Here is a 14,101-nt window from a genome sequence, read left to right on the forward strand (position 1 = left end):
CTCGTCCCACTGCTGCTTCTACGGTTGCCGCCAACGCAAGTTTCTTTCAATTGCGCCACGTTACTTCTCAGTTCTGCCTCCTTTCCCAGAGTCGATAGAGTCGCAGATACTACAGTTTTTTTTTTTTTTGTTAAGAAAGGAAACAGGAGACACGATGTTGCATGCATTCACATATGTACACCACCAACATCCCAGCAAAAGTAACAAGAGCGTTAGTCCCGCTGTTCTCCTCCCAGCTGGGATCATGTCACCATCATCACCACGGACACCTCAAAAAAAAGTTCAACACCCCAAACTTTCAAATGAAGAGCAAACCCACCGTAATACACCTTCACAGTCAAGCAGCTGAGAAGTCAGACAATAACTCTTGTCTCATCACATTTTTTTTCTTTTGCATCAAAAGCAACACTCCCCCTACTCAGAAAACAATTCGAAGGAAAAATAGCTTCCTCATTTGGACAACGACCCCATGCAACTTTGACACAAGAAGCGTCGTGGAGAAATTGTCAACCTTAGCCTCGATGCCCGCGAAAGAGACACGACCTCCTTCAGCTCCTCCTCATCATACCACGGCTCAGCCGCCGTCCTGGGTGGTGTTGCCGCTGCGAATGCACTGATATCCGCCAACGTCTGTGGAACAGATGCCCTGCTCAAGGGCAGTGGTCGTGTGTACGCTGCACTCCTCGACAATGTTGCCGCCTGCTCAGATGTATCCAGCGCCGGTGGCGTAGGGTACCGCTGACCACTGCGCAACCCCGTAATCACCGATTTTTTCCTAATGCCATTATCAGTCCAGAAGGAGCGGTTCGGTGTCTGAGAGCGCAACGAAGAACTTTGACTACAAAAATGGTTTTCTGTTCCCCTTCCCCTTTCCAAGAGGCAGGTGTTGCCGTCTTTGCCTTTATGCTGTTGTAGATGCATTCCTGTTTTCAGCGTCATCATTTCCTCCTGTCGTACAAGTTGAGGCCCAGTATGGGTTGCCAATGAGCTTGAGTTATCTTTCTCCTTCAATAGATGCCCCTTAATAACGCTGCGGGTTGCTTCTTTCGGGAAGCTCGCCTGAGTCTTGGAGAAACACGCTATTGTCTGTTTGGCCGCGGATAACTCCTCCCGCAGGGCGGCAATGTTTTTTTCCATCTCCTTGCATCGAAGCTGCTCCGCCCCAAGGGCCTCCCCCAACTCTGCACTGTATGCGCGCCACTTCTGCTCACACTCACTAATGAGCACTGTACTTCTACGGCGGAAGCACGTCTGCAAATTTCTTACTTGCTCCCTAAGCTCCGCATTGCTGTCATACAAGCGAATGAGCTCCCTTCGCACCGCGTCTGTCCCTCCCCCACACTCGCTTTCCTGCAGCGCCGGTGTGGCGTTAACAGGCGATGCAGACCTGTTCGGTGGGGCAGTGCTGGCGCTGGATCGGTTGCTGGGAAAGCAAAACTGATACTTTGACGGCGAGGGTGAGCCATCAAACCACGTGCATACATTGGACGGTAGCTGCTCTGCACCCGCCGCCCGTGTCCGTGGAGCAGTAATCTCCGCATCCTGCGTTATCCTCCGCTCTCCCCGATCTCTCGCTAGTGCAGCCTGTGACGACCAAGAATCCATTTCTGCGTCTAAAATGGCGCGTGTCCCCCGCTCCCTCCAAACTCCTTGTGTGGTTCCTTCTAAAGCGTTTTCCTATCAGGCTCCCGCTCCTCCTCTACCACTGTATTAACCAGGCAGCAAAACAATGGCAGCGGTGGAAAAACAAAGAGAATGACTGCATCAGAAAAGTGCGACGCAAAAAAAAAAAAAGACACATCCAGGTTCAGTGCGAGCCCAACATCTTCCACTTGAGAGAATGATCTATCCAACAAGCGCACACCAGTCAACTCACGGAGTGGGGCTGTCTTGGGGGTCCTGCAACCTTCGGGCCACCTCCGCTTGGAGGGGCAATGACAGTCGCAGTAGCTGTGGTCGGGGATTATGCATAGAGAAACAAACAACAAAACTGCATTCACACTGCCCTTCAATGCGGCGTCTTTTGAAACAAAAATCAGGTAATGCAGAAAGGAAGCAGAATAGCCCACGAAAGCTCGCTATTACGTTCTTTGGTCCTACCTGGATGCACATCTCCTCCAAACGTAAAAAAAAAAAAACTATTGTTCCTAGTGTATGTTTTTTTTTTTTTGCCTTTAAACTCTCTTTCCCTTTCTATATATATATATATGTACCGTTTGCAGCACTTCTTCACGTGGCTCTTCGCCTAAATATTACATGCGCAGTAGAGAAAAAAAAATATCATGACCCCCACACAGAAGTGTGATGAACAATATTACATTCATTCATGTGCACGCGCACACACAAAATAAGAAAGAGGCTCATCTACAGGTCAATTGCATGACACGCAACTCCCTTTCTCTCCCCACACACACACTCCAGCATACCTGCGCTTTTCGTTCCACCTATGCGTGTGAATGTCATATGGCCCCAAGGGAGTTAAGTTGTGTTGTCACTGGCTTCATCCGCTTCCACGTCGTACTCTAAAACTTTCCATCGATTCGCCCGCGAGATTGAGACTGTTGTGCTCCTCGTAGCATCATCAATTAGGCGAGAATTCTCCTGCGGCATTCGGGAACCACCTATCAAATTCGTCTTTTGGTATATGTCATATCTCGCTTCCATACTAATATCCTTACTAGGGGAGATTGCATCCACAACATCTCTGTAGTCTGCTTCGTAGTCCTCCTCTCGCATTTGGGAAGGACGCGGTGGGCGGTTGACATGAACGCTGCGCCTCAATGCCTCAAGGAGAAGCGTCGGTGAATCCACCCCCGGGCCCACAGAACTTCCAGCCGCATTTTCTGTTGCTGCTGAACTCGTCATCCTTTTCTGTAAGGCTGCACTGAAGTTTGTTGCCATATGCGCTTCCCGTAACGCCGACTTGGATAATGATTGACTATCCACCGCTTTGGCATCTGTAGTTAACTCTGACATGCTGCGATCAACAACTTTTTTGGGTACAGGCGCCAAAACCATATCAAGAGGGACATCTACCCATCGTCGGTGCTGCGCAAAAAACTCTGCCTGCATCTGTTGTACTTTTGTTAAGAGTACGTCACGTGCCTCTGCAATGGTAAGATCCCTGTCTACCTCCTCCTTCGTACGAAGAGCAAAATCCACCGCGGCCAAAACCTCGTCATTGCCTTCTTCCTCATCACCTTCGCCGTCATCAGCCAGCCTCACATCACCATCATCATCATCGCAGCAGTTGGTTGCTGCCTCATTTGAAGGTAAAGGAAGGTTAAGTGTACTGGGCAGATTCATGCGGACAGTGGTGTAAATCCTCTCCACCTCATCCCTTAGGGAGTCTTTAGTGATGTCAAAGGAAGACGGAGCAACGGCATGGCTGCTATGCCCCCTCGCGATCTTTTTGGTAGATTGAAGTCGCTCACTTGGAGGTGCAGAACCCCTAATGGTGGTTGCGGCGGTAGCAGCTTCTTCTTGCAAACGCCACTGAAAGTACAACGCGTGCCCCCGGCATGCTTGTGCATCAAACAGGCTCGCATCCAGGTGCGCCACCTCCCGTTTTTCGGCCTCTGTTTTTGGGTGAAGAAGCACGTCCCTGACGCAGTGTGACACCTTTTCCCATGACTCGTCATGTTCGCACCCAGAAATCGATGCCGCGTCCAGCGGCGCATTAAAGCGTGCGGCAAGCAGCAAAATATAATTATCTATGAAACTGCTGAATCCCTGGCTAAATGTTGTCATGCTGCCAAACTAGGCACCCTGTGTGTGTGTGTCTCCTTCGGTGCAACCGATAAGTCCAACGGTAACAATCTGCACAGTGAACCGACACAAGCGCACTTTTCACTGCTTTTTAATCCCTTCCCTCTACAGCCGAAAGTAATTGCAAGAAAAAAAAATGCAGTCGCCGCAAGTAAAAAATAAAAACATATATATGAAGAATGAAAATCGAAGATAAAACAAACAAACACAAACCAACATGTCACCAAGCCACGACGTCCAACTAATGTCACTAACAAAATGAGAGTATAAAATAGATGTGCATGAACAACGATGTATGTATGTATAATAGAGTAAAAGAAAGAGCAGTGTATGACAAGTAAATGTGTAATGAGCTACACGTATTTACATTTACAAGGAGCAATGAAAAATACCAACACAATGTTTTCTTACAAATTTGCCCTCAAGAAGCAGTCCCTTGTAGCTACCCAACACAACTATCCTTAAGATCTTTTGATACTCCATGGGAAGGACCCAAGGAACAAAAGGTGAGAAGTAAAATACAAATACAAAAAAAAAAAAATGTTCTTCTTTTTTAAAATGCAGTATGCTTCTGCCATCCTGCTGTTGTGCTGTCTGTTTTCCTGGCTTGCTGAGAGACCTCGGCCCAGGGAGAGTAGGGAGTGGTGGGGGAATGTGAAGCGAAAGAAAAACATGCCAAGCAGCCACCCCACCCACAGAGAAAAAGAGATTCGCATAATTCATGGGGAAACACACCCGGACAAACAAACGTTCGCCATGTGCAGGTCCGCAAAAAAAAAAAAAAAAAAGAAATGGCAAACACGGAAAACCGGGGCTCTCAAACCAAGACAAACACAAAGCAAGGAACAAACATGGGAGATGGCACCAGACTACTGACACACGAGAGAAATAAGGAGCTCAAACACAAAAGAAGACAACAAACAAAAAAAAAAAAGTTAAATGAAAAAGTAATGAGAGAGGTAACTCCAAGTATTCTTGTCGGGAATACTAAATGATCAGGTCCCCTTGTCATCATCGGCGTGTTTTTTCTCATAATTTCATCACCGTATCTCCACGCAAACTAAGCGAAGGAAACAGTAAAAAACACACACACGCATATATACAGAAACAAGCAAAGTCAACACGTCCCACTAAGTCGGCAGCCAGTTTATCAAAAGAAGCGATAGACTGAAAGCCAACCTCCGCAATAAACCACAGGAATTGCTTACTCTTCCTCGAGTTATTTTTGGTCATTATTCATGTTACCTATCCATTCGTTTTTCCACACAGAAAAAAAAAAAGAAGGCACAAGGGCTATCGCACCCGACGCAACCGCTCCCTCCTGTGTTTCTCAACCTCAGTAAGCCATTGCTCAATGAACCCACATTTTCTCTGAGTATTCGCCCTCGCGCTCCGGTAAAGTTGCAGTGTTGAGAGCCTATGATGGACTCTACTCTTTGTGTCCCCATCTAATGAAGCTGCCATTAAAATAGAATCCGCACTCCCTCGCACAGATAATTTTTTGCGTTGGCCCCCACCAATTACCTTCTCACGTATTTCCTTTTGTCCACCACCGCCACCTTCAGTATCGGTGCTACTGCTTTTAAAATCACGTTCAGGCATCGGTGCGAACGCCATGACTGTTGACATAAAGCGAGAAGGAATTCGCTTAACAATAAAATCACTACCTGAACTACATTTACTTACTTTCTTTTCACATTTTTTCCAGTGTTCCTCCTGGGGCAGAAAATGGGGGCCGGAAGAATACCTGCCAAAACCTTCGCTGCCACCATCCCTATCGTTATTGTTGCGGCTTTTCACCGCTTCATGACGATGCATGTAGCTTTTACAATTTGAGGAGTTTACAGCTAGACTCTTGAGCCTTAGCGAGGGGGCGCAGGGAGCAACTCCGAAAGTGCCTGGAATAACATCGATGTCATCCTGCATTTCTGGGGTCATTGCGCAAGAAGTGACGGAAACCCCGTTATTTATTGGCACCTCCCCATCCGCCATATGTTCATCAAGAGGCCTGGTGGCACCATTTGCTATTGTTGTAGCTTTTACGAGTGAAGAAGCAGCGGCTCCATTGAAAGGAGTGTGGCTCAACCGCTGTTGAGCCTCCCGCGGAATGGGGCCCATTCCCACATTTTTCCAGGAATTGCACGGCTGTTTTGGCAATAACACACCCATTGCGGGTGATGTTTTGTATCCTGCAGCTGTAACGTAACGTATCCGTCTGCGCCAGTAGTACACTTTCCCTCAATCCAGAGGAAAGAAAAGAAAGACAAACAATGGCGGGGTCCAGGTTCCACCGACTAAACCTCCTCCTCCCTACTGTACAAAACAATGTTATATAACTTAATATACCCAAGAGATCCGCGTGTTTCCCCCGAGGAGTTGACCTGTCAGTAAAAAAATTAAACTTGGAGATTCCCCGTACATTCCATTACCCCCATAGAGAAAAGAAAAAGAAAAAGAAAAAAGAAAGGCAGAATAAACACGCCAAAACGGATGGCAGCCGATAATGTCACAGCTCAGTGTTCCAACAGTCACTCGCACCCGACCAGCAAGCCCGCCCCTCCTCTTAGCACGGCACAAACACACAAGGGCTAGCACTAACTGTACCTGCATGTTCGTCTCTAGCAAAAAAAAAAAAAAAACTGACAACAATAATTGTTTGTTCACGTTGGTTGCTCCCACCATCATCACCAACTAACCAACCAACCCCGCCTCCCTTGAGTGGGGGGACGTGTGGCACATCTACAAGCAAACAAAGAGAAAAAATGAACCACACAAAAAATAATGCCTTGACCGCATTCATCCTTCCCCTTACCCTCCTTCCCTCGGAGAACCTCCCCCCGCGCAATTTTTTTTTGTTCGTTGTGTTATCCTTTCACCTTTATTTTACAAGCCGCTCTTCGAAGAAGCCCACCTCAGAAAGTATGAACCAGACCCTTGCCCAGCTAACCATAGAAATGCTAGTTAAACACATGTATATACATAAACACGCAAATAAGCTAAAGCAGGATGAATGAGTGAAAAAACCAAAATGCGCAAACATGGGCACATCGATCTCACCTATTTCCTTTTCCCAACTCCCACAGTAACCCCCCGATCCATCGTTATCGCACCATCGCCTCCCTCAGTACCTGGTACGCCATGTTGATTTCCTTGAATTTTCGCTCCGCAGCTTGGTGTTCCCTCGGGCCGGACCCGATCCATTTGTCAGGGTGCCAGTGCAACGCCGCCTTATGGTACGCCTTCGCAAGTGACCTCGAGTCTAATCCGGTGACGTTCTCCAGCCCCAAGATTTTCGTGCAATGCGCCTTTGAATTCAATGGAGCAAAGGTACTGGATTTCTTTCCTCGTTGATCGTCGGTCTTTTGCCACTGCCCACTGGACTTACCGCTTGATGGACATGAACGAAACCAATTCGGTTCATTGGCCTTCCCACTCTCGTCGGTATTGTCATTGCTGAACCCGCCATGAGATTCCTGGTACCGTCCTTCCCCCTCCTGCTGCATTTTAACTGCCTTGGCAAGTTGTTGCCGGTTTTCCTCCGTTGGCGCAAGCTCTACAGCCCTCTTAAGATCGTTAATTGCACACTGAAGGTACACTACCCCCATCCCAACCTTTTCCTCCATAAAATGAAGGTAAATGCGAGCTCGACGCGCGTACGCCTTGGCATTGTTCCCATTGATCTCAATTGAACGATGCACATCATTTAAGCCATCGTTCCACCTACCACACTGTATAGAGGTGGCGGCACGATTGCAATAAGTGACAGCGACTAGTGACTTGTTGAGTGGATCAAGTGAGAGACATCGTGTGTACGCTGAGTAGGCTTCTTCCCAGTCACCATTTTCGTATGCTGTATTTCCCCGATCACGATGGCGCTCAAAAGCAGCCACAGTACGTTCAAGATGAATATAACGGCTGTCTTTGGATCCACCTTCACTTTCTTTCCGTTGACAAGCAGCTCGAATAAGTCCCAACACCTCCCCGGTCGAGGTTGGATCATGCGCACAGTAAAACAAACATTTTGCATGAATAAAAAGAAGTTCCGCGTATTCAGCATATACTTTGCGAAGCCGTTTAACTTCCTCCAACGCACGCCAGGAGTCCACATTCAGGAAGGCCTCTAACCTGTGACATTGCCACGGCAGGCCAGCTACTCCTGTAGAGCCAAATACGCGCAGCAGTTGATCGGCACAACATACACTGTCAATCCAACGGCACTCCTTCATGTAGACATAGTACATCTCATAAGCACGCGCAGCTTTTATTTCCTCAGCGATTGCACGCTCTTCTACTGGATTTATACACATCTCACGCGCAATACGATAGTGGCGCATTGCACCCTGAACATTATTTGTGTAAATATGCGCCTTCGCTGCCCGCCAATGAGCCTTGAAGTTGGAGGGGGAGCGACTTAACACAGCCTCGCAGTCCAGAAGCGTAAGAGCGTACTGATTAAGAAGGAAATAAGCTGCCGCCCTATTACAAAGAATAATGTCGTTTTCAGGATCACGCTCAATTGCCTCACTGTACGCCTTTACCGCGTCTTCGTACTCTTTATTCTGCATATGTCGGTTTCCTTGCTCACGGCAAGCCTGTATGAACTCCGCGTTATGATGAAAGGTAAGGCAATTTTGAGTATTACGTTCAGGATGTTTTCTATACGTCTTTTTACAACCTTCGCCGCCTTGACGTACGAAACGACTACCGGTACCCCAGCAACTCGCTGGCTTCTTCTCCGCGGGGGTGCGAGGCGCATGAGAACCACATGGAGTCCGTGGTGCTGAGGAGCATGACGCCGCCACCGCCGCCATCACCGCATCAACGGCTTCTACAGCAGCTTCAGTTGCCTCACGAAATCCGGCGGTCATGTCTTGCGGCTTGCTGGGTCGTGCATCCCTTGGCACCTTCAACGCTGGCCGATACTTCATGTAAACCCTATTTATTGAGTCAGGTGGAGCATAGGTGTCAGAGTGTTTCGGTTTCCTTGAAGGACGCACCATGCGCCGCACCACAACGGAAACACCAAACCCTGATGCATCTAACAACTCAACCGACTTCTTGGACAGATCAAAACTGTTCGTTTCTCTTGACCCAGAGTCTCCGCAGTAGCCACTTGGATGTCCGTAGTCATTGCCAGGGGGGCGCCTCCTTTGAGGGGTTTGAGCTGTGCAAGGGTGGTTGACTTTTGGAGGTGTCGGTGCCACAGAGACACCGTAGACATGGAAGAGGTCCAGCCCTGTTTGTGGGTCCCTTGGTAAAGAATAGCAAGAAGAACGCCTCTTATTCATGGTGATAATCCCAGTGGAGCTCAAGTTTCCCTCCGTCTCTGCTTCCATGAAGAGGTGCATAAATCGGGAATCCGTTTCCCCCAGTGAAGCCACACAACGGAAACCCTCTCCACTCAGAGCTCTAGCTTCACGCGAATGTACTCTACCATTAACCCTGTCGTTGGCAGTTGACAATGACGGCATTGTATGAAAAATAGGGATTGACGTTGAAACCTCTGGCGTGCCCTCCGAGGAGAGTGTGTCAACTTCACTCGGTGCCCGGCCCTCTTCAGACAAGCGTCTCTTGAGGCCCTCAAAAACAATGAACTTCAACTCCATTGCCTCTTGCAACTCTTCTTCGAGTACGCCAAGACGGTTCTCCTCCCCGGCACCACGGCATTTTTCCATTTGGGCCACAATCAAGGTGCTCAGATGCTCCAACAAACACAGGTGACGGCGCAGCACCTGTTCCCCTGACCCACCACTGTCTTCCATGGAACTAAATGATCGGTTTACTTTTTGGGGAATGAAAACGTGCTCGGATGCCCCATTTATTCCCCTCCTTGCCCCAACTTTCCGGCATGCCTGCAAACCACTCGAAGATACATCGGCGCCACAAACCGTCGCTGTCACGCCCCATCCCTGCAGGCGTTTCTGCATTGCTTCGAGGCGCTCTTCAAGTGATTCCAACACAAGCCGGTGCAACACCCCGCCAAGGTGACGCACACTCATGGGAGTCGCCCGAGCCCCTATTGTCTTGGGTCGTCGGGAGTTCGTCAGAACACGACATCAGAAAGAGAGAAAGAGATAAAAGTAATTGGAGGCAGGTGCCCAAGGAACTCACAGGAAAGTGTGGTGCAAACAGCAATCTGCCACGGCGCAAAAAAAAAAAAACAACATTATAAAAACAATACATCACGCATTTACTTTCCGTTACTGTAGGACGGGTAGTCCCGCTTGATTGATGTGGCCCCACCATTGCCCTCAGACTCACCCATGCACTTTCTATCCCCCTCCTCTCCCGCCCCTCGCCCCTAACAGAAATATACAGGCAACAGTGGTAACGGTAGAAAAAAAAAGAAAATGCAGTTGAAAGGGGTAAATGCACATGGATGGTGGCACGCAGAAAAACCAATCCACAACAACACAACAAAAAAAAAATTGTTTCGCACACAAGAAACATTCCAGCAAAAGAAAAAAAACAATATGGAAGCCAGCTAAAAAAAAAAAAGATAATAAAAACGTGGAAAAAAGATACCAGAATACCCTTGACTTCTTCTAAAAAGAAAAATAATAGGACTACAGTCGTAGGCCTTCAAACATCACAACGAGTAAGCAGATAAACCCAATACAAAAGTAGAAGGAATGGGTGGTCTTGGAGCGAACAAAACAACTCCATACCCTCATTAAGTTCCAGATGGAGGCTTTCGGCCATTTGACGGTCGATTGCCTTTTGATGGTCGTATCTCACGGACAGGCAAAACACTGGAACCCATGTTTGCCCCGCCACTCCTATCTGCCTTGACTATGTTCCTTGTCGCCGAAACAACGGACACTGCCCCGTCCGAATTAGAAGATGGTGCAGAAACCGATTCCACAGGAGGAGGCTCAAGTGTCCGTGCAACAACTTTCCCCTCGCTGTGGCTTTCGACGCACTTTTCCAGCGTTGATCTATTTTGTTCAATACATTGAATCATATTATCGAGAATCGCAACCTCCCCTTGTGGTCTGGAGGTAGACAATCCGTGTAGCACAACGTCATAGATGACGTCAATGCCATACTTTTCTACATAGCGACCGTCCACCGTATTGCGAATACGGGAGTGATACTTTGATGGTTGGGGGTCAGGATTCTGATTTCCCGTGTCATCATTTGATGCGGTATCTTTACATGCAAAAACACGTGGAGCTTTTAAATAGCGTCTTTTACAGTACTCCTCGTGAAGAAAGCCAAGCGTATTCATCGCACCACCATAGTTAAATAACATGACTGAAGTAGAACGCCAAGGTTCTTCCCTGCAATCAGTTTGCCATGAAAGCAGTATCGCCAAGCGGTATGCCTTGGCTGCCGTCATCTCATTTGTTGCAACAAGTGCCTTTAAAAACGACACATATGTTCCCGCAGGATCACGCCCAGCCACCTTAAATACCGGCAAAACGGCCGCGCGGTGAATACCTACTCCACTATCACGGCCCACAACGTGCGATACAAACAAATCTGAGCACTGATTATACGGCATCTCTCGGTGAACCGAAATAATTTCACTAGTCCCATTTGAAGACGATGGCGACGGCGACGATTTTGTAGATGCGATGCCTTCCCGCTCTGCGCGTGGAACTTCATGAATAAAAAGGGCGGTTGACATGCTCTGCGCTGGATCTTTACCCTTCATGAAGGCATACGTCGGAATACCAGCGCGAACAGTACCCAGTACTCTCCCTAGCCAACGTTCCCATGGAACATTCTGCCATAATCCTCCCTTTTCCATGTCATTGCCTCCTTTCCAATGTCGAATGGGCGTTGCGTCTTCCATTGAGGCAAATCCAACACCTTTGGTATTCACATAGGTCACCATATGTGTTCCTGGTCGAAAAGTTCCCTCAGATACACTCGTGGTGGGCCAAACAGTGGCTGGAGTAATAACGCGTGTAATAACGGGGGAGTCCGCCAGGGGACTAGACCAAGGAACCTCTGCCGAACAAATTAAGTCCCATGGACGATTTGCCTTAAAGACTGCCCATTGAAGCAGGCATGAAGCCTCATTTGTTGGGTTCCAAAGCGCCTGAAAAGGAATGGGAATGTGAGATGGAGCCCATGTATCAATGAAACAGACTTGACCCACCTCAGACAGAGGTACATGTGGTTTTGGCGCAGGTGGTGGAAGAAGCCCCTCAATTGGGCTTAGTAAACGGTGATAAAGCTTTTCAAGAAGACCATTCCATCGACTTCGAATAACCCGTCGTATTTTAATGGCATCTTTTGGAGGATGTGTTTGTGAAATCACCTCGTACAAGCGTTGAAGCTCCTTCAATTCCCAATCAGCATCCTCGTCCAAGACAATAGGTGCCCCCTTAACATCACCATCTCTGACGACATAGGCATACAACTGATTCCAAGAGATCTGACTATAAATCACGATGCTCACAGACTGTTGGACACTGTACTCTCGTAGCTGCCGTGCAAGAGCACTTGGGCCGTTGTCTGTTATCCATCGTATTGTGGGGTCTAACGCGGAAAACGGTTGGAACTCCTCCAGTAGGGGCGATTGATTATTGAAAATAACTTTCTTCTCTTGCTGACAGGCCAAGATGTGGGCAGTGATTAAATCCTTTCCGCTATTAAAGAGAAGTCGCCCCAGTGCAGCAACAAATGCGTTATAAACCTCGTCTTGCTCAATAAACCATTCCTCACCCTCGCTCCAAGATTGCTGCCCAATCAGGAATAACTTACTCAGTGAGGCAGAGTTAGCGGGATTCATAAGGTAGCACTCCATGGTGCGCAGGAGGGTGGTGTGAACAGCACGCAGTCGGCACAGCAGTTCAGATTTTAAACCGTCTACGTCAGCTGCGTTCCCAACCACTGAACTACGCCGTTCTTTTGCCAGTCCCCATGCACGATACACCATTTGTAATTCTTGAACCATTAGATCAGTTAGAGAATCATCTCTCGGGTACATATTCTTATTTGTCATACCTCATCACTGTGGAGCTTGAAGTGTCTTCCAGTGGCGCAGTACATGATGACTCAAAACTACAGCTAGTCCCGCTAGAATCTATATCACGCGGTATACCGTTCTCTCTCGGCGAAGTTTCAGTGTCAGTAAAATCTTCTGAAAACGATTCCACATGACGGTAACTTGTTGTCATCATACGAGCAAGATTACTTTTACATGCTGTTTTTGTAGTAGCCTCCATACTGTATACCCTCTTCGCGTGACGTATCAGCCACATGGGGGATGTGTCGTCCCGCCACTGTGGTGGGGAATTAATAGCATGAAGAAAAAACTCGGCATGCGTCTCAATCCACCTCAGCAGGCCTGGCTCTTCCTCCTGTATTGTAGTGAGCACCTCTTTCAGTCGACTGGGGTCACGATCAACGTATTCCACAATGCACACCATAACGGGGTGGCTTTGGAAGGACTCAGGAAAGTGGCCGCGTTGGCCCTTTACAAGCAAGAAAAAATGATGCAGGCCACGCCTACCAAGCATAAACACCAATGGCTTAAGAAACCGGTACAGCCCCTTGTCTTTTGGACCAACCCGGATGTTCATGCCGTCATCCGCAGCAAAGTCTGCGGGATTTAAAGTAGGCCTTTTGACGTCTACAAGCTGCTTCGGGGCGTCCACACCCTTCGCCCCTGTAGCATGTGTTTTTTTTCTCAGTACGGGCCTTCCCATTACCAAGACGCCGTCGCCCTCCGGAACCGTGACTTTGCCAAGCAGGCGCCGATCGGGCTCGAGGTTTTCCCGTCGCCAGGCGTAGATGAGTCGCTTGCCCACAAACAGTTTAACGCTCTCACGCTCGAAGTGTAGCTGTTCAACAGCAACGTCCACCAGGTGCTGCACAGTGAACGGGGGTTCAACAGAACATTTTCTACCGGCCACCGTTTTCAGCTCAATCGTGCTTGGCGCACTAGAGAAGGTCATCTCCTATAAACACTGGCACAGGGAGTAAGCAAAGAATACACACACAAATATACGGACTAAAAAAAAAATGCAGGACCTACGAGTTTGTTTAGCTACACTCCACACTTGTAGTCAAGCTATCCCCGCGTGGTGGTCCAATGTGTAATAATAATATAAAATATGTACAAAGCAACTAAAGAAAAGAAAACAAACTGTCGAAATTCCTTCTCCCTCTCGCCCTTTCTTCCCGCTCGGCCCTACTTCCAACTACGGCGACCCGCTGAAGCTTCAAGAAATAAGCCCCTGGAAAACACACAGTTGAGCAAACGAGAACAACCACCAAAGGAGGAAAGAAACTAAATAGATGAAAAACACAACCTACCGGAGACTTCACGAGGAACAACTTCCTAAACAAAAAAAAAAGAACTGTGGAAAAAAAA

General features: G+C 48.1%; 6 protein-coding genes across 6 annotated transcripts, besides 3 other annotated features; all 6 read right to left on the reverse strand.

Moving 5' to 3' along the window:
- Positions 1-450: 450 nt before the first annotated feature.
- Positions 451-1,605, reverse strand: TraAM80_04312 (uncharacterized protein; the record flags this gene model as incomplete). Its single annotated transcript, XM_029381245.1, has 1 exon — positions 451-1,605. One exon carries the CDS (start codon positions 1,603-1,605, stop codon positions 451-453), a length of 1,155 nt encoding a protein of 384 aa, XP_029238922.1.
- An 873-nt stretch (positions 1,606-2,478) lies between these two features.
- On the reverse strand, positions 2,479-3,750 carry TraAM80_04313 (uncharacterized protein; the record flags this gene model as incomplete). The annotated part of the gene is made up of 1 exon (XM_029381246.1): positions 2,479-3,750. The coding sequence occupies one exon, from the start codon at positions 3,748-3,750 to the stop codon at positions 2,479-2,481; it is 1,272 nt and encodes a 423-aa protein (XP_029238923.1).
- Positions 3,751-3,917: 167 nt separating this feature from the next.
- Positions 3,918-3,980: a sequence feature (A-rich).
- Positions 3,981-4,538: 558 nt separating this feature from the next.
- Positions 4,539-4,560: a microsatellite.
- A 501-nt stretch (positions 4,561-5,061) lies between these two features.
- TraAM80_04314 (uncharacterized protein) lies at positions 5,062-5,937 on the reverse strand (the record flags this gene model as incomplete). The annotated part of the gene is made up of 1 exon (XM_029381247.1): positions 5,062-5,937. The coding sequence occupies one exon, from the start codon at positions 5,935-5,937 to the stop codon at positions 5,062-5,064; it is 876 nt and encodes a 291-aa protein (XP_029238924.1).
- Positions 5,938-6,207: 270 nt separating this feature from the next.
- Positions 6,208-6,234: a sequence feature (A-rich).
- Positions 6,235-6,869: 635 nt separating this feature from the next.
- On the reverse strand, positions 6,870-9,767 carry TraAM80_04315 (putative TPR-repeat-containing chaperone protein DNAJ; the record flags this gene model as incomplete). The annotated part of the gene is made up of 1 exon (XM_029381248.1): positions 6,870-9,767. The coding sequence occupies one exon, from the start codon at positions 9,765-9,767 to the stop codon at positions 6,870-6,872; it is 2,898 nt and encodes a 965-aa protein (XP_029238925.1).
- Positions 9,768-10,441: 674 nt separating this feature from the next.
- TraAM80_04316 (uncharacterized protein) lies at positions 10,442-12,679 on the reverse strand (the record flags this gene model as incomplete). Its single annotated transcript, XM_029381249.1, has 1 exon — positions 10,442-12,679. The coding sequence occupies one exon, from the start codon at positions 12,677-12,679 to the stop codon at positions 10,442-10,444; it is 2,238 nt and encodes a 745-aa protein (XP_029238926.1).
- A 37-nt stretch (positions 12,680-12,716) lies between these two features.
- TraAM80_04317 (uncharacterized protein) lies at positions 12,717-13,682 on the reverse strand (the record flags this gene model as incomplete). Its single annotated transcript, XM_029381250.1, has 1 exon — positions 12,717-13,682. One exon carries the CDS (start codon positions 13,680-13,682, stop codon positions 12,717-12,719), a length of 966 nt encoding a protein of 321 aa, XP_029238927.1.
- Between the last annotated feature and the right edge of the window lie 419 nt (positions 13,683-14,101).

This window comes from Trypanosoma rangeli, assembly GCF_003719475.1.
Source record: "Trypanosoma rangeli strain AM80 chromosome Unknown Tra_15.4_contig_00124, whole genome shotgun sequence".
In the NCBI taxonomy this organism is placed as follows: Eukaryota; Euglenozoa; class Kinetoplastea; order Trypanosomatida; family Trypanosomatidae; genus Trypanosoma; species Trypanosoma rangeli.